At 50.3% G+C, this 19,054-nt stretch overlaps 3 protein-coding genes across 3 annotated transcripts in view; 2 read left to right on the top strand and 1 right to left on the bottom strand.

Moving 5' to 3' along the window:
* The window catches only part of LOC144248430 (uncharacterized), a 402,567-nt gene that overhangs the window by 77,556 nt on the left and 305,957 nt on the right, over nt 1-19,054 (top strand). The gene's annotated exons all lie outside the window — the stretch shown is intronic.
* On the top strand, nt 538-3,713 carry LOC144248798 (class II histocompatibility antigen, B-L beta chain-like). The gene is made up of 4 exons (XM_085565411.1): nt 538-713; nt 1,720-1,862; nt 2,506-2,782; nt 3,347-3,713. Exons 1-4 carry the CDS (start codon nt 538-540, stop codon nt 3,501-3,503), a joined length of 753 nt encoding a protein of 250 aa, XP_085421537.1. The 3' UTR covers nt 3,504-3,713.
* LOC146764105 (uncharacterized) lies at nt 4,047-14,733 on the bottom strand. Its single transcript, XM_085565622.1, has 2 exons — nt 14,655-14,733; nt 4,047-5,433 (listed from the first exon to the last, which is right to left on the bottom strand). Exon 2 carries the CDS (start codon nt 5,420-5,422, stop codon nt 4,598-4,600), a length of 825 nt encoding a protein of 274 aa, XP_085421748.1. The 5' UTR covers nt 5,423-5,433; nt 14,655-14,733; the 3' UTR covers nt 4,047-4,597.

Genomic DNA, 19,054 nt, shown 5'->3' on the forward strand with positions numbered 1-19,054 from the left:
TTGTTGGGCAGCATGACCTGATCCTCTGGTCTGCTAAATTCCCCCTCTCCTGCCAAAGTCTCAGGGCCTTCCTGGCCTTCGCCTAAAACTTCACTCAAGTCATACTTGGATAGGATTGGCTTTAAAAGTTTTTTCCACTGCAATAGTGCAGTGGTAATGTAATGGAAGGCATGGGGAATTAAGGTATGTCCTGTGAAAGTTTAGTCCAATACATTTTTAAAATATGGAGAATTGCGGCCGTAGTCTCTGGCCGCTTTTCTCAACTCCTTCCCCTCAGTGTGAGGAATCCACTCCCATCGCGGCTCCTTTCCCCGTTTAATGATGACAGGCGCCGCAAGGCAATCGAGATCTCTCACCAAGTCCAGGTCCCCATCCCGCAGGGCTCCTCCCTGATCCGTGTCCAGCCTCCTCCCGGCCTGTTGTTACTGCCGGGGTGCCGCCATCCTCATCCTCTTCGGAAGGTGGGTCGGGGCGGGCTGGAGCGTGCAGCCTCTGGCGGAGCGGTGGGGCCCAGTGACTCGGGGCCTGCAGGCCAGCATGGCGGGCTTCCAGCCAGGCCCGCGTTCGGTTCCGCGGCGTGGGAACCGGGATGGGCTGGAGAAGGAGGGAACCACCCTCAAGGGCCCACTCGGGGATGTGGGCAGGGGACAGAAGGGGCTGGTCCCGACGGTGACACCATCGACGCAGCTGCCAGCGCAGAGGAGGGACCCGAGGCGGGGCTGTACAACTGACATTCCTGGAGCTGGGGACCAAACTGGGGACAGGGCAGTCGGGGACAAGGGAGCGGGGAAGGCTCAGGCTGGAGTGGCCAGGGCCAGCCCGAGAGAGGGACTGAGTGGGGCAGGAGGCAGCAGGGAGTAGGTGACAGCCCTGTGCCCGTGGGCAGGGTCTGGCTCCCATCCCACCCATAGGGGAAGCAGGGTTAGGATCAGGGAGGGAGTAACACGGGGAACAAGAACCAGGGACCCAACTTTCTCCCTTAGGCTTTACTAATTTAAAAATCAAATTGAAAATAGGATTAAACTTGCCCACTTTATAATTTCCACCCACTTGTATATCATAAATGCATCACCCAACTTTCCCCCAGAATGAAAGTGACAAAACATCTTCCTGGGAAGCCTCAGGAAAGTGCTCAAACAAAAACTGAACAAAAGTTTTAAGATCCCTCTTTTTAAATGAAACATTCCCTAGTACTAAGGTTGCTTTAATCTGAATATAAATCTCTCATTGAGCTGGGGATAAATGATTGTCCATGTTTCCCAAACAACCCAAAATTCCCCCCCACGAGGCAAAAGGATGAACTTAAGATAAATGTGTTCATGTGTGGAGCTCTCCCCCGGGCACCTGGCAGCCCACGCTGCGAGTACTCACCAATGCGAGGGACACAAAGGAAAAGCGAAACCTCGAGGGGGCTGGTGGGCTCCTGCCGGTCCTTTGGATTCTGAAAGCTTCCCTTCCAAAGCGGCAGCCTTTCCTCAGAATTCCAAAGGGGTGCCGACAGGCCAGGAGAAACAGTCCTCACAAAGCGAAGGAAGAAGCTGGTCCCAAACGACGCTTGAATTCCCAAAGATCCCGGATCCGATGACCTTCAGGAGACGCTCTCTGGGACTGGACAACTGCCCAAGGTCCCTGTTCTGGGAGCCATTTGTTCCAGCCTGAACTGCTACGAGGAGAGTGCAGGGTAAAGAAGCAGAAAAGGCCTTTGCATGGTATCCACAGATACCAGGGGACAGATACTCCAGGGACAGCAGCCAGGTACTGCAACAGCGACCCGCACGTTATGGAGCAAAGAAGGACTGCGGTGGACTGGCTCTGCCGGTGCAACCACGAGTATCTCAGCCCGTTCCTCACGGAGCGCCGAGGTGAGCGCGGGGCAGAGCGTGTGCCCTCGAGCCCTGCTCTGGCAATGACCCTGAGGCCCCTCAAAACCTCCCTGGGAATCGCCCCAGAGCCCTCAGCCCTCCTTGTGCCCATCCCCGAGACCTTCTGTCCCTGCCACTGACCCCCGTGGCTCTCCCAGTCCATCCCAGTCTCTCCCAGTGCCTCCCGGCTGTCCATCTCAGCCTGGCGTGGCGCTGCCGCCCCTCAGCCAATCAGAGCGCGAGTCTCTGATGACTCATCAGTTGCCAGGCAGACCCGCAGCGCCGCGTGCCCCGCACTGGACTCGGCCTCCCAGTGCCGCGCGCTTCATTCCCAGTTCCTTCGCAGTGCCCCCCATTCCCTCCCACTCCTTCCCAGCCCATTCCCAGTTCCTGCCAGTGCCGCCCCAGTCCCTCCCACTCCTTCCCAGCCCATTCCCGGTTCCTCCCCAGTTCACTCCGAGATCTCCACCCTCTCCGAGTGCCCCCCATCCCCTCCCCTCTCTCTGAGTATCATCCCAGTCTTTCCCAGTTCATTCCAAGTCCCTCTCAGTCCATTCCCAGTCTGCCCCAAGGCCACACCACCCCTCCCCTCTCTCTCCCAGTTCCCCCCAGCTGATCCCAGTGTGTCCCCGCTCTCTCCCAGTGACCCCCAGCGTGTCCATCTCGCTGGTGCCCTCGAGCTCCCAGCCCGGCCCCGGCCGCCTGCTCTGCTCCTTGGTGGATTTCTACCCGGCCCACGTCCAGCTGAGGTGGTTCCAGGGCCAGCAGGAGCTATCTGTGGTGGCCACCGACATGGTCCCCAACTGGGACTGGACCCACCAGCTCCTGGTGCTGCTGGAAACCCCAACCCGGGCCGGGCTCACCTCCACCTGCCAGGTGCAGCACGTCAGCCTGGAGCACCCCTTGAGCCAGCACTGGGATACAGGGGAGGAATTGGGGGCACTGGGAGAGCCATTGGGATGTGCTGGGAGCAACTGGGAGGGAGTAGGAGAGAGCCTGATTTCAACTGGGAGAGGAGGTTGTGGGTTTGGAAGGGCTAAGAAGGGGTTTGAAGGATACCGGGGAGGGTGGGAAGGGATTCTGGGGGTCCTGGTGGACACTGGGAGGGAGTTTGGGTGTGCTGGGTATGACTGGGAGGGATGTGAGTGAGCCTGGAGGAGCTGGATGGAGATTGGGGATGGAAGAGCAGAGATTGGGACAAGGTTGGTTGTGCTGGGAAGAGACTGGGAGGGGTCTGGATGAACCCTGGTGGGGCTGGGAAGGGAATGAGAGAGAGTTTGGGGGTCCTGGAGCAGTGGGGGGCAACTGGAAGGAGGCTGTGGGATACTGAGAGGGACAGGAGGGGCTTTGGTGGGTCCTGGGAAGGTGAGGAAGGGATCAAGAGGGAGGTTTCAGGGGTCCTGAGTAGGTTGGGAGCAACCAGGAGGGTGCTTGGAGGGGCCTGGGTGCCTGTGAGAGTTTCTGGGGGGTCCTGACCCCTGCGGAGACCCCAGAGATGCTGCTGGATGCTGCCACAGCAAGATGCTGGCAGGAACTGGAGACTCCGAGTTGGGCTTCATCTTCCTGGCACTGGGGATCTGGTTCTACCTGCACAAGAAAGGGGGGTCCCGTGAGTCGTATCCCACCTCCCCCAGAATGTGAATGGTCCCCCCGGGGACCCCAGCCCGGTGTCACCCCCCGTTCTCTGCCCACAGAGCTCCTGAGCCACTGGCAGTGAGAGCCCCTCCCCGTGGCCCCGGACCCGGCCGGCACCCCCTGCTCCAGCCCCACGCTGATTTTGGGGGGATTGAGTGTCCCCCAGCCCTGCTGTCACTCTGCCCCTGCCCCCCTGCTCCCAGTGTTCCCAGTAAAGCTTCCCAGTTAAACCCAGCCCAGTTCCTGGGGGCACTGGGGAGGGACTTGGGGGGACCCCACGGCGGGGCCGGCCCTGGGCAGGGAGGGCGGGTCCAGGTGGGGAACACTGCCTGCTGCGGGTCTGCCCGGCAACTGCTGAGTCATCAGCCCCGCTCTCGCTGATTGGCTGACTCTTCTCCACCGCGTTCTCTCATTGGCTGAGGAGAGGCCCGGCAGTGCAGAGAAGGAACGGGAGAGATCCCGCCCCGAGCACCGGCACGGGGACAACAGACCCAGCCTGGGCACAGGGAGGGAATTTATTACCAACCAAACCACGGCAGCACCAGGAGAAGGGAAAGAAATCCCTCCAGCACCTTCCCCCACCCAACGGGGATCACCCACAACAGGGTTATCCACCATGGAGAGACGGGGACATCCCAGTTTAGACCACAGCCAATTTTATTGAGTGTACCAGGTGTTTATACAGGGATTGACTTGTATGGTGCTTATAGAGGGCTCTGTTTCTGGTAACAATTTCCCATTGGTTACACATTCTTCGTGACATCCAGTAACCTGGGAACATTTATGTTATCACAAAGACTCACACCATGTTGCTTGGTCAGTCTTCTTGCCCAGGGAGACTTCAAGTGTGTCTGTGTCTCCCACAGTTTCTGCTCAGTCAGGCCTCAGATATCGGGCCCCTTTATCAGCTCCATTGCTTTACTCTCTGTTTTATTCCCCATACGGGGACACCAGGGCTCTGCCCCATGGGGGTCACTGGGGATCATCCAGCCCGGATCCTCCCATGGGGGATGGAGCTGCAGCAGCGCACCAAGCTCTTCCCTCACTCTCTTCCCTCACTCCAAGCTCTTCCCTCACTCGGGGCACTCACAGGGCTTCCCTTAGTGGTGCCTCCGTTGGTGTTGTGTCAGTTGAGAGCTCCCGAAGAAGTTCTTCCCACACTTCCCACACTCGTAGGGCCTCTCTCCAGTGTGGATGCGCCGGTGCTCAGTGAGGCTGGAGTTGCGGTTGAAGCCCTTCCCGCAGTCGGGGCAGCGGAAGGGCCTCTCCTCTGTGTGAATCCGCTCATGTAGGAGGAGATTGGAGCTGGTCTGAAACCTCTTCCCACACTGGGGACACTCGTAGGGCCTCTCCCCAGTGTGGATGCGCTGGTGTGCTTTCAGTTGGGATCTCCACCCAAAGCTCTTCCCACATTCCAAGCACTCATAGGGCCGTTCCCCAGTGTGGATCACCTGGTGTTCGAACAGGCTAGACCCCTGTATGAAGCTCTTCCCACACTTCCCACACTCGTAGGGCCTCTCCCCGGTGTGGATGTGCCGGTGCCTGATGAGGTGGGAGTTGTCCTTGAAGCCCTTCCCGCAGTCGGGGCAGAGGAAGGGCCTCTCCTCTGTGTGACTCCGCTTGTGTCTGAGGAGAGTGGAGCTTCTCTGAAACCTCTTCCCACACTCCCCACACTCGTAGGGCCGTTCCCCAGTGTGGATCCTCTGGTGCCGGATGAGGCTGGAGCTCCACCTGAAACCCTTCCCACATTCCAAGCACTTGTGGGGCTTCTCCCTGCCATGAGGCTTCTGCACCAGCTCCGAGCTCTGGCTGGATCTCTGCCCGCCTTCCTGGCTCAGGGAGGCTCTTTCCTCCCCACAGCTCCCTGGGCTGGGTTTGCAGCTCCTCCTCCTGCAGCATCTCCGGGGCTTTTCCTCCTCTTCCATCCAGCCACACCCTGGAAATGACAAATCCTGGTTAGAGGGAAAAACAAGAGAAGAGCTGCTTGGACTGGAGGTTCCGCCTTGCCCAAGTCCATCCCTGGAAGTCATTGGGAATCTTGTGTCTGTAAGAACCTCCAAAACACCAAGATTCAGCCCAAAAGTCCCACAAACTTCAAGACACAAATCAAAAACTCCCTGAACATCACAAGTCAGCAAAAACCTCCTCTACAAGATAAAGATTCAGTTCCCACATAAAACCAAAGCACCAACATTTAGCCCAATAAAGCTCAGAAACACCAAGATTCACCCCGTGAAAATCGTGGATCCCCCTCCACAGTCACCTGCTGCATGTGGGGGGAGCAGCGCTCCTGGGGCTGGGGGGAGGCTGCAGACACAGGGAGGGGTGGAACCTTCTGCTGCTTCCTCTTTCTGCTCCTCCTCCTCCTCCTCCTGTGTCTCTCCTCTTCCTCCTGCTATTCCTCCTTCTCCTGCACAATCCCACCCTCTCCTGCCACCTGCATCCTATGACCATTCTGTTCCTCAAGCCTGCTTCTCCTTCCCTTCTCCTCCTGCCCCCAGGCCCAGCACCCACTGCCGGCTCCCTCTTCCCCCCAGCCCCACAGCATCCCAGCGCAGGGGCAGGGATGGAGCTGGGGCAGGTCGGGCTGGGGCAGCGCTGGGCTCTCGGCCGCTCCCGCCCGCACTCGGTCCCCACTGCAGCCGCTCCCGCCAGGACAGCGCGGGGGGGCCCGGCCTTGGCGCTGCCCCACTCCCACCTCCCCAAATTCCCCTCGCGGGGCCATGGGGCCGAGGGGGGGCGCAGGTGGGTCCAGGTGGGGAATGCTGAGATAATTTTAAGAGTGGGTCCCCAAGAAGAAGAATTGGAATTTGTGGTAGACACAGGGGCAAAAAGAACCTTTATGTTAAATATTCCAAAAGGTTATAGTGTAAGCAAAGATACCGTAATAGTAACAGGAGCAAAAGGAGAGAGTTCCACAGTACCCGTTATTAAAAATGTGGTAATAGAGGGAGAAACTAGATTTTGGATGAGGGATGTTTTCTTGGTCCCAGGGGCAGGTAGCAATTTATTGGGACAAGATTTACAGGTGAAATTAGGAATAGGGGTTGTTCCAGAAGATGGGAAGATGACAGCTAGACTTTTAAAACTAGGCCAGGAGGATGGAAGAAGAATTAACAAGGAAGTTTGGGCTGGGGAGGGAAATAGGGGAAGATTAAATATTAACCCCATAAAGATTACAACTGAGGAAAAAAAAATTGTCCCATACATGTACAGCACTATCCTGTATCTTTAGAAGGACGGGAATGTTTAAAGCCAGTAATAGAAGGACTAATAAAGGATGGACATTAGAACCTTGTATGTCTCCCCATAATACCCCAATACTCCCAGTAAAGAAGCCTGATGGGAGCTATAGACTGGTACAAGCCTTAAGGGAGGTTAACAAAGGAACTCAGACCCGCTATCCAGTGGTACCAAATCCTTATACTCTTTTCAGTAAAGTTCCTCCCCAGCATCAGTGGTTTAGTGTAGTGGACCTTAAAGATGCCTTTTGGGCTTGCCCATTAGCCCAGGAGAGCAAGTTATCTTTGCTTTTGAATGGAAGGACCCACTAACTGGGAGAAAACAGCAATTAAGATGGACAAAACTACCACAGGGGCTTACAGAATCCCCAGACTTATTCGGACAAGCTTTAGAAACAATACTACAAACTTTCCCCACTCCCCCTGAAATACAAATTATCCAATAAGTGGAGAATCTTTTACTTTCTGGGGAAGCTGAAGCTGGAGAGGCTACTATAAAGCTTTTGAACTTTCTTGGGGAAAAAAGATTAAGGGTATCAAAAGGGAAGCTGCAATTTGTAGAATCAGAGGTAAAATATCTTGGACACTTGCTTAGTAAGGGTAGTTGGAAGCTCAACCCAGACTAAAACACAGGGATTCTATCCCTTCCCCCTCCCTCTTCAAAGGGGGAAATCAGAAAGATACTCAGATTATTGGGATATTATAGATTGTGGATCGAAGGATATACACAGGCAGTAAAATTTTTGAATAAAAAAAACTGACAGAGGGAGATGATATAAAATGGATCAAAAAGGGTAATGAAAAACTAAGAAAAAAGAAGTTAAAACTAGCCCCAATATCAACTTTAAGCTTACCTTCACTAGCAACACTCTTTCATTTGTATGTAAATGAAAAAAAGGGGGTAGCTCATAGGGTTTTGTTTCAAGAGTGGGGAGGAGTAAAGAGACCCATGGCTTATTTATCAAAGATGTGGGATCCAGTAAATCAAGGCTGGCCAGTGTGTATTCAAGCTACAGCAGCTACTGCAATCCTAGTAGAGGAAAGTCATAAACTGACTTCTAGAGGTAAATTAATTGTAATTGTGTGCACACCTCATGCAGTACTAAATTTCTTCCAATTTGCTTTGTGATTTTTATCTTGAAATACATAACTTACTGTACTCTAGGATTGAAAAACTAGTTTACAGCTGTGACATAGCAAAACCTGCTATTAATTTGAGTCAATGCAGGCTGTTCAATCAAGTGTTCTCAGTGTGTAAAGTTAAACTAAAGGCAACACCAGCTGCTTGGTAGGTCAATGAGAAAAAATTTTCCTTCCAACCAATCCTTTTTCATGTACCCAAATGTGTTTTGCTTTCTTCGTTTTTTTGTTTTGTTTGTTTGCTGTTTTTTCTGGAAGTGCTAACTACTTGTAGTGTATCTAGAAGAGCAAATAAAATTGTGCATACAAAACACTTGTAAAAAAATAGGGCTCATTTTTTCCCACAATGGGAGGTGGCTACATATAGAAAAGGGAAACTACAAAGCTAGATGAAGAAAAAGTTTCAGTATCTTCTAATGTAAACAATTTGTTACTTCCAGCATCACAGTGGGTGTGTGACACACACATATGAAAAAGATGGTGAGGGAGATCTCTGTTTACTACAGTTTCCTATTTCTTGAATGAGTTAGAGAGCTATGAAGCAATTGTGACTCCTTGTGTGGATTACCCACGCCTGCAGGGAGGGCTGGGCCATGGTTCCCTCTGTGCTGCAGGCAGCCCTGCAGCGTGGCAGCAGTGGCTTGCCTCTGGTGAGTTTGCAGGCAGGGTGCTCCAGCACTGCAGTGCTCAGGGGCAGTTTCCTATTTTGACATCAAAGCTTAAATTCAAGAGTGCCTCTTCCCATCCAGTTATTGTTTGTACTGTAAGAACCTCTTCAGAGAGTGTCTCCTGGCAGTCAAAAAGAGAGTATTGCAGAGATAAATTCCTTACTTGCTGTCTCCCCCACTGTATCCACATTTTGTCTATTCCCTCTTCAAATTGTAGATTTGTAAAACTCATGCTCTGTGTCCTCAGATGCCCTTCCCAAATCATACCTTGGCTTCTTTGCAAATTATATTGCACTAACAAGGATTGCTTTAAATTTTTTATTGCAGGCAAGATCACTTCAGAAGTAAGTTTTTGTTTACCTTGTTCCTACAACCCTTTCAAGCTTGTGAATGGAAAATTGTGACAGCAAAATAAGTCTTTAGTTTTAGCACTGTCAGCTGTGGGTAGCTGGTAGCCCTTGGTGGAGGGTGCCGTGAATTAAAGGCCTGCAGAACACACATAATAAAAGTAATTAAATTTGTAAGGAAGTTGAAAAAGGAGGGAGAGGTGATTGGCAGACTCACCTCTCCAGGATGTAGGACTAATGTTAGAAAGTGGACTGATATTGGAATGTGGATGTTGAAATGTGAAGAGAGAAAAAGAGAGCGAAAGAGAGAGAAAGGGAGAAGAGAGAAGAAGAGAGAAAAAGAGAAAGAGAGAGAAAGGGAAAGAGAGAGAAAGAGAAAGAGTGAAATACACCCCAAAGTCCCCATACCGCAGCTATTTGTAAGTTCTCCCCCATTCCTGCTAGACAGAGTGACAACAAGGGGAGGGGAGTGAGGAAGTACAGTCAAAGGCAAAGCTGTGAAAAAGAGGGAGAGCTGGACCACCAATAGAGATAAGATCAAAGCAGAGATAGCTGACTCTCACAATGTGCTTTATCTTTTTAAACAAGACTTCTTTTTTTTCCTTCTGATTTTTGTTGTTAAGGAAAGGAGGCTTTTGTTCTGAAGAATGGGTCTGTAAGACTAAAACAGTTGGATGTTGCCTAAAAAGCAAAAAACCAAGAGATGTGATACATCTTGTGTTAAATTTGGGCTAGTCTTTTTTTATTTAACTAATTATAGCTCACAAGAAGAAGAATTGGCCTCTGCAGCAATTAGCACAGCTGGATACAAGAAGAAGAAGCAGCTATAGAAAAAGTTTTTAGTTAAACCCAGAAAGTTTTGAAGAAAACTAATAGTGAAAGTTAATGCAGTATTGTTTTTCTTTTCTTTTAACACTGTGTTATTAAAAAGTCCTTTCCAGGTACTACTAAAGCAGCAATCCCAACCATGGAAAAGAGGGTGAATTCATGCCAGCAAAATAAAAGAATTTGTGAAGAAACGTGAGGAATGGACTATCACATCTAAACCGGGTGACACCAAATTGACTTTCAACCAGGACTGGGTGGTAATGGTTTGGGAAGACCCAAATAATCCAAGGCAGGTACAAAGAATAACACCTAACTGAGAAATAAGGCAAAGCTTGCATCACTGGTTCTAAGCCCTGCCTGAATAAGCCCTGAGACGCCTCCGACACCTCCTTGGCAGAGGAACACTGCCACTTCAAACAGGAGGATTGGGAGTGTTTGAGTCAAAGAGTTCTTATAGTCTGGCCTTAGCCTGTGACTTGTACAGGCAAGAAGGGAAATTGCCATTAATACTATGCTGTATACTTTATTTGATTCATCCCCATATTGGACATGGCAGCTGGGTTATAAGTGAATGTTTAAATTATGAGAATAATTGGCATTGTAGCTCACAAAATCTATGTTCTCGTGGCAAGAAGTATTGAGTACTGAATCAATCCCCTATACAGAAAGACCTCAAAAACTGAAGTAATAAATTGGTTTTGTAGATGGGAATTATCAATGCCTGTGGACTGAGAGATACCTGAGGAATGGTGGGAAACCACAGTTAAAAGGTGTCAAAAACAATTTGCCTGGAAATGAGTAAAAAAGGAGTGACAAGGGAAACAGAGGGCAAGCCTGGATTGAGCACTGTACTCACCAGCGAGAAGATCACACGTACCTGCTGTGGGCAGCAGCCCCACAGGCAGGGGAGGTGGGGGTATAAGCCATGCCAGACCTCTGTCATTCCTGTTTCTGTCTCTCATTTGTTGTCTTCTCCCTTCTGAGATAGCAGCAAGATCGTGTCACAAATGCTACAGAAAGTATCACATGGAAAGAAACCAAAGTTCCTTTTTGTCACACACACCCATGTCAACAGCCACTGTTATAACCCGTCCAAATTAAGTACCTGCAGGAAAAAGGGGGAAAATTATCACATTACAAAGAACTTAGGAAAAAGTAGTAATACTTGGGGCATGGAATGTCCAAAAGGAGAGAGATGGATTTGTTTTACATTTGATCTTAGAAATATAGTCCAAGATTCGGTAAAGAGACAATTAGTAAAAAAAAAGGTAAAACAAGCACAGCAGTCTAGCTCTGTGTTAACCCCAAATTATATCCTGAGTCATATTAAATGACTCCAAGCAGTTATAGAGAAGATAATAAACAAAGCTGCTCAGGCATTGGAATTAATATGGAGTCTGCAAAGCCAAACATCACCTGCAGTGCATTAAAATAGGTTGGCTTTACGCTATTTATTGGCTAAAGAATGGGGTGTACAGATTGTTGAAAATAGATGGCAATGAGGATGTCATCCTGGAAAAAACAAAGGATATCAGAAAAAAATTATGACCCAGGTATCAGTCCAAAAATGGGAAAATAACGTTAAAAACTAGCAGGTGGGGTAATGTATTGAGAATGGGATGGTGGAAGAAATTAGGATTCTTCCTTTTATGTGTTACAAGTGTTTTGATATTTCTTCTTTGTTTAATCCCATGTTTTATTTGATTACCAACAGAGTCCAAAGAATGCAAGAGGACAGGAAATATTCTTTATAAAGCATTTGGCTTGAGCAGTAAGAGGTGGGATTGTGAAAAATGCATATTTATGATTGGCTTTTCACAAATGTTACAATGAATATTATATGTGTCATGTTAGAAAGTTATGCTGTATTAATTCCCTTACATATTGTGTTAAGTGTAGTTTTAGGTTACAACATTATGTTAAAATAGAGATTATGTATGTGGGGGGAGTTTTCTTTTTAGGAATGAGATGCTCCCTTTGAAGAACACCTAAATCTTCCAAAGGAGAGGAATTTATGTCTTCTTATCAGGAGAAGCTAATTTCTTCAGGCCTTGCTCAGACTTGAAGACGCCAGGGGATTAAAGGGAACAGTTGACATACAACAGAGTTTCTTGTTCAGAATAGGATGTATGCATAACCATGAAGGATGTATGACTATGCAACAACTGTCTTGGTTTAAGGGTGATTCCTTTGTTCACAAGTCAAGCTTTTCTTGACTTAGGGTCCGAGAGCATCTGGACATCCGTAATTCTTTGCTCTTTTTGTCTTGTAATTGTCCTAACTCTAATTGTATTATTATTTTTATAACCATTTTATTATTATTAAACTTTTAAAATTTTAAAAACCAAGTGATTAGAGTTTTTCAAAATTTTCAAAACTAGATGAGATTTAAGGTGACCCTTTAACTCATAAACAATAAATAGATTATTTGAAGGAAAAAAAAAAAGCAGCAGATTGTGAGGAGGGGGCACAACTGAGGCTGCTGAAGGCTGCTGTGGAAGAGAAGCTGCATTCCAGGCACCCAGGAGGAGCTTCAGAAATGCAAATTAACACTGCTGGGGCAAACTGGGGACAATGTACCTGGCTCTTCTTGCCTGGGGCAGGAATTGGCTGATTCCCTCTGCTCCTCACCCCAAGCTCTGCCTGCTCCCACAGATGGAATCTGCACAGCTGAAGGCAGAGCCCATGCTGAGGATCTCTGACTCTGCAACAGAAATGGCTGAAGCTGCAAAGGGAAACAGCAAATGGAGAATGTTGTGAAAACTTCACTAAAATAAGGGGGTGATCATCCCTCTGCCCACTCCAACACCTGCTGTCACTGTCTGTGCTGTACAGGGTGTATCAGAGCACTGGGGGTTTTGCTAGAACAAGTTCAGGGAAATCAGTTGGAATTCAAGTATATGATGAAGGAGTAAGAAAAAAAATGGTCAATTGATGCAGCCCCAGCTTGAGGGAGCGCCCAAACATGGGGAAAAGATGAACGGCCACCAGAACAAATCCTACAACACCATGGACCAGCCCCTGGGAACCAAAACGATTTTGTGAAAAATGCATGTTATATGGCTCCACGCAGCTAGTTACTACATGTATTATGTTATAATGGTAACTTGTGCTGTATGAACATTTTAATAGTACGGTAAACGTAGCTTTGTAGATAAAATGAAGCTTTATTAGTTAAAAGAGAAAATATGCATGTGTGTGTGGGGGGGGGGGGGGCGGGGGGGCGTTAAGGAATGAGAACACCTAAATTCGCTCAAGGAACACCTAAATTCTCCAGAGAAGAGGAATTTATGGTTTTCTTACTAGAAGAAGTTAATTTCTTCAGGCCATGCTCAGACTGGAGGATGCCGTGGGGATTAAAAAAAACAGCTGCCATACAACAGACAGAGTTTCTTGTTTTAAATAAAATGTATGCATAACCATGAAGGATATAAGAATATGCAACAGTGTATTTTTTTAGGGGTGATTCCTTTATTCACAAGGTATTCTTGTTGTGGCTTAAGCACCCAAGAGAGCATCTGTCGATCTGTAAGTCTTTGCTTTTTAATGTCTTGCAATTGTCCTAACCCTAAATTTTTAGTAGTCTAATTGTATTTCTACTTCTATAACCATTTTACTAGTATTAAACTTCTAACATTTTAAAAACCAAGTGATTGGCGTTTCTCACAAATTCATATCAGGAGACAGAGAACCCATTTATCATTTCAATGGCATCATTAGATTACAAGCTGTCCTCAGAATAAGAACCAACCAGACAGCTCCAGCTCCTGACCTTCCTGCCGACCAAGCCACTGAAATGAGGAACACAACATTTCAGCAGGAGATGGGATCAGATTATCTGTTAGCAGAAAAAAAAGCAGTTTGTGGAAAACTAAATGACTCAAACTGCTGCTGGTAAAGAGATGACAAGGGAAAAGTGGTAAAAAAGCTAACAAAGGAAATAGGAGAGCAGTTTATGTATTGGTCCAAACATGGAAAGGATGGGAATGGGACACACTTTCCTGGCTCCCCAGCACACCAGGGGTTAAAGGAATGCTGCTTCTCCTCTTCTGTGCTGCAGCAACTCTCATCTTTTTACCATGCTCCACACCTTGGCAGTGCAGCTCATCCAGCAGCTGAGCCAGGGCATGCAGGTGGCAGCCAGGCCTCCTGATCCACAAACGGCTACAAAAGGACAGGGAATGAGGGCACCGAGAATAATCCCAAAACCAAAGAGGACCCGGGAAGAACAAAACAGAGTCAAGGAGTGAATCTGCCTGGAGATCGGGTCGGGCACTTGTAGATAAGGAAGTAACGGGAGAAACCACCAGTTCCAATAAATGGTACAAATTGACCCAGAGAGCTGCTCAAAGTCCCGCTACATTCCTGAACTTCGAGGAGAAGAACAAAGACTTAACAGAGCCATGAATATCGGCTGTTCTACAAAAGGAGGGTGCACATTAACGAGGACAGGCTCCAGGCGCATCGGGAAGTCGGAACCTTCCAAGGAACTCAGCCGGTGGGCAAAGGCAGAGGGAGATCGGCCGGGAAAATGAGGATAAAAAGGAGGCTGCGGACTACAGCCACGGCAGAGAGCGCACGGCAAATGCCCCACGGCCTCTGCCCCTGCTCGGCAATAAAGTCACTTTGACAGGACTCCTCGCTCTCCCCCGGGCACACGAACCTCCGGCGACGGGAATTTCCCCGCCCGCTCCCGGCCGCGGGGCAGCCCCTCTGTCCTACCCACAGCAGCCGGGCCGAGCCAGCGCTGCTCCGGCAGCGGCTCCTGCCCGGCCCCGGCGGGAAGGAGACCGCGGGCAGCCGCTCCCGCGGCGCCCTCAGCCCGGGGCCGGCACGGGCCGGACACGGCACCGGCGAGCCGCCGGAGCCCCCTGCCGCCCCCTCCGCCCGCAGCCAGCCCCGAGCCCCCGCAGAGCCCAGCGCGGCTCCCACCTGCGCCGGGGCCGCCTCCGAGCTCCGCCGCCGCCGCCTCACCGCGCTCCGGCCGCTGCCGCCGCTGCCGGGCCCGCACAGCCGCTCGGCCAATGGCGGCGCTGCGCGGCCACGGCCGCCCTCAGCCCGCCGCCGGGGCCGCGCCGCGCCCCGCTCCCACCAATCAGCGCGCCGCAACCGCGACTGACGGCACCGGCGGCCAATGGCAGCGAGCTCGGGGCGGGCTCTGCGCACGGCCCCGCCTCGCCCCGCGCTCTCGGCGCCCCCGGGCTGCGTGAGGGGAAAGCCGGAGATGAGGAACAGCCCCGGCACGGGCCCGGGCCGAGCCGGGATTGAGCTGCCCACACAAACAAACTTCTCCGCGCCTCCCGCCACGGCTTTCCCGGCCCTGCGCCTCCCGTGCCTCCGCCTCTGCGGGAATCCCAGGAGCCTCACTTCTTCTGCCCCTCGTTAGTGCATCAGTGCTTTTCTTTGATTTCCCCCAAAAAGGGAAACCCGCCCGAAGCCCTGTGGGTGGGTGGGGCAGGGGAGAGATTTCTGTCAGAAAACTCCAAAGACTCGGAGCAGGAGAAGGAGAAGTCAGTGCAGAGCCTTAAATGCAGCTTTCCCCACGCCTCCCTGCTCCCAGCTGCACCTCCTCCCCCGGCAGGGCAGGAGACAGGGAATGGGGCCATGCTCAGCTCATCCCCCGGGGCTTCTCCCTCTGCTCAGGGACAGGAGTCGTTCCCTGCTGCACCCTGCGCTCTCTCCCGGCCGAGACTTCTCCAGGAACTTCTCGGAGCGGAGTCCATCCCCTGGGCACAGCCCCCTCCGAGTGCTGCAGCGTGGGTCACTGTGCCACGGGCTCAGTCCTGCCAGGACAGGCTGCTCCAGCGGGGCCCCTCTGCCCGCGGGCTCACAGCCTCCTCTCAGGCATCGCCGAGCTCCAGCCCGGCTCCTCCAGGGGCTGCAGGGGATCTCTGCATCCCCATGGACCTGCAGGGGGATCCCTGCATCCCCCTGGACCTGCAGGGGATCTCTGCCTCCCCATGGACCTGCAGGGGGATCTCCGCATCCCCAGGGACCTGCAGGAGATCTCTGCATCCCCATGGATCTGCAGGGGATCTCTGCATCCCCATGGATCTGCAGGGGATCTCCGCATCCCCATGGACCTGCAGGGGTATCTCTGCAGCCCCATTGTAATATATGTTATGGAATAATTCGTGCTTATGTAAAATATACATCAAGTCAGTTGTGCTTGTACAAAAAGATTCTTAAAGTTTTAAATGACCGGTGGTTGCATCCCGGGCTGGAGAAACCATAGATGGCAGAGAAAGAAAGACCTAATTTCCAAATGAAAAAAGGTAGCTCGGTGCAGAGATGGGCTCTTTCCGGGGACAATCCAGGAGACACCCAACGTTTAACCCCTGGTCTGCCGGGGAGCCAGGAAACCAGGCACACGGGCATTCCGCCCTGGAAGCTTCTGAGGAGGCTGCTGGGCTGTGCTTCAGCAGAGGAGATGGAATGTGGCTTACCACTCTGCCCTTCTCTAAAAACGGAGAATGGGTCAGGAGGTTTGGGCTCTGAGCACACAGCAGCCTGGCCCAGGCACAGGCCGTGGTGGGACAGGGGCACAGGAGCCTTCTGTGACTGACCGTGGCTCTCTGGTTTCTCTCTGCAGGCTGCCAGCTCCTCATGCCATGGAAACGGCCCCACTCGGCTGCCAGTCTGGGAGGGCTGGAGGGCTGTGGGTATTCATTTGCTATCAAAAATAAATTGTGGTTTTTTGACATTGTCATCATCAGAACATTTCTTTCATCCTTTTCCAAGCTTTTGGCCCCACTTCCTCCAGGGTAATATTTTTGTGTCCTTCCTCAGCCACTTGATGGCATTTGGCAGGGGGGGGTTAGCAATGTGAAAAGTTCAACAACAGCTCCAGTTGCCAACTGCAGCAGCCCCTTCAGGAGCCCTGAGCTACCAGCGAGGTCCACGTGTGCCTTGCAAAAGGGAGTGGTTTGCAGAGATGGGGTTGTTGCCCTGCTGCAAAAGCTGGGAGCAGATCAGAAGTGGCAAAATGCCATTTTGGCTCAACCCCCACCCAGGTTCTTTATCTTTTCCCTCTGTGATAGGCAGACAGGGCTGGATCCAGTAAGGTTCAAGTTCTGGGTGCTCCCTGGCACCAAAGGGATCAAGTAAACTCTTGTATGCAGTGACTGCAATAGAGCTACTGAAGGAAAAAAGGGAATGTCATGAGATGGGGAATCCTTCTTGTCTCCTTTGTCTCCCCAGGAGCCCCTTGGGAAGGGAAATGCCCACACGGGTTTATCTGACTCCTTCCAAGTGTGGGCCAGGGCCAAAAGTGAAGATGATAAAAAAAGTTGCAGACTTCCCATTCTTTAGGAATCCATTAAGCACAGGAAAACGGCATGGATTCATTTGTCATGTGTGCATGCGAAAGGCAGAAAGGTCAGAACGAGGAAGACTTATTTTACTTCTTCATTTTGGAGATCCCTCCCCAAAATGGACCCCTGAGTCATTTCAGGGAACAGAACCACACATGCTTAATTGCCTTTTTGCCAATTAGCATGTGAAGCGGATCAGAGGAAGTGACAGGGATATGAATATGCATTCATATTTTGTGTATTCAAGACTTCTGTAAATAAAAAAGCTTTGTAATACCTGTGATTTTTGCAGTGTGCATTAGGGAATTATCCCACGTAATGCCCGGCTGTCTCAATAAACATACACTTTCTAACTTTAAACTCTTAGAGAGATTTTGTCTGTCTCAGTTGGATATCGATATTAGATTGATATTCATATTTTAGTAAATCATTGTCTTAAAGAAGTCCTAGTATGTGAATTAACATGTCTTTTCTTAATATTCGAGTAATTATTCTTGCATTGCTTCAAGATAAACTGGTATGATTCAAAGAATATCCACTGAGGTATACACAGAGCTTGGATTTTTCATAAGCAAATTGCAGTTGTAAAGTTTTTTCACTGAATTCTGCCATTTGTCATCATTTTAAAAGTCAGCTATTAAAGTCAATAACAAAATTTCTAACTTCTAACAAAGAGAAAAAAGTATATGGTTTGCACTAGATAAAATATAAATACAGAAAATGTCTCCCCACCAAGTTCCTTGCCCTGATCAAAACATCTCCCAATCAAGTTCTTCACCCTGAACCTGGCTGGTAAAGAAAAATGTTATCAGTAAACCTGGATGAAACTTTGCATAAGTTAATAGTATTCAAAATCCATGTTCTGTTCCTGTTATTATTTATTATACAAAGAAAAAAGGGGAAAGGGGTTGGATTGAGGGTACACCCTCCTCCCCTCTGAGTCTGTTCTCATGTTTTACAATAAATCCTACAACAGTACGATACAGCTGCCTAAAATATGGACACTGGAAACCACAGACAGCATTACAAATGATCACCTGCCTAATGGACAATTCATAGAAGGATTTGATTTGTTTACAAATTATTTCTCAAGTTTACAAACAGTTTTTCTGTTTACAGGCTGTTTTGTGGGAGTTGGGTTTTTCACTGAAGGATCAAGTGCTGAAAAGTTGTTTTTTTAAAATTGGGTTTTTCTGTAAGGGTTAAATGGGCTCAGGGTTAAATAACTTTCTGCTCTTAGACATAAGTTGAATTTGTAACCAAGAATCATTATGCCTGTGGCCTGAGTTCTCCCCTAACAGTTCCTGGAGGGGAATGCTGCAGCTCCAGTGTAAATTAGATGCACACTGTCCTCTGTCCCCATGTTTGCAAAGGGCCCTTGCAGATGGGTGACAGAGAACAATACACAGAATTTTATACAGAAAAGAACGGTGAGGTGTTACCATGATTGACAGGGGGAACTCTGCTTGGGCGGGGACTGTGCCTCACCTGCTGCTGTCAGCGCTGCCCGGGCCCCAGGGCTCAGAGCAGCATTCCTGCCCTGGCCCACACGTTCCTGGTCTGTGTCCCATGGCCGTGCTCAGGATGGCCACCATGTGGGACGTGTCCCGAGGAGGCCGTGCCAGCTTCTGTGGAGGCCCCGTGCCCTTCCCGCCGCGGCTGCGTCGGCAGCTGCGGGGGCTCCTGCTGCTCTGAGCCCGCAGAGCAGGGCAGCGTTTGCTGATGGGCTGAGCCCTTCCTAAAGATCCTGTTGGGCTGTCTGACACACCTGGGGCAAGGCATTCCTTCCACCCTGGGCCACTCTGGGGGGCTGGGGGCTGGCCCCAGGGCAGGTGGCAGTGCGTGCAAGGGCCCTTGGTGACACGGTGCAGCATGGTCACCGTGGAATGGAACGGGACAGGGATTCCAAGGGCCCTTGGTGACACGGTGCAGCATGGTCACCGTGGAATGGAACGGGACAGGGATTCCAAGGGCCCTTGGTGACACGGTGCAGCATGGTCACCGTGGAATGGAACGGGG

Source organism: Lonchura striata, chromosome 36, assembly GCF_050655825.1.
Source record: "Lonchura striata isolate lonStrDom1 chromosome 36, ASM5065582v1, whole genome shotgun sequence".
NCBI lineage: Eukaryota > Metazoa > Chordata > Aves > Passeriformes > Estrildidae > Lonchura > Lonchura striata.

Bases quoted from the DNA above. Each gene is read 5' to 3' on its own strand.
- LOC144248798 (XM_085565411.1), top strand. From the start codon at position 538: ATGGCGGGCTTCCAGCCAGGCCCGCGTTCGGTTCCGCGGCGTGGGAAC. The intron at 714-1,719 runs GCGGGGCTGTAC...TGGTATCCACAG, and splicing joins GCGCAGAGGAGGGACCCGAG to ATACCAGGGGACAGATACTC. The intron at 2,783-3,346 runs TACAGGGGAGGA...TGACCCCTGCGG, and splicing joins CCCTTGAGCCAGCACTGGGA to AGACCCCAGAGATGCTGCTG.
- LOC146764105 (XM_085565622.1), bottom strand. From the start codon at position 5,422: ATGGAAGAGGAGGAAAAGCCCCGGAGATGCTGCAGGAGGAGGAGCTGC.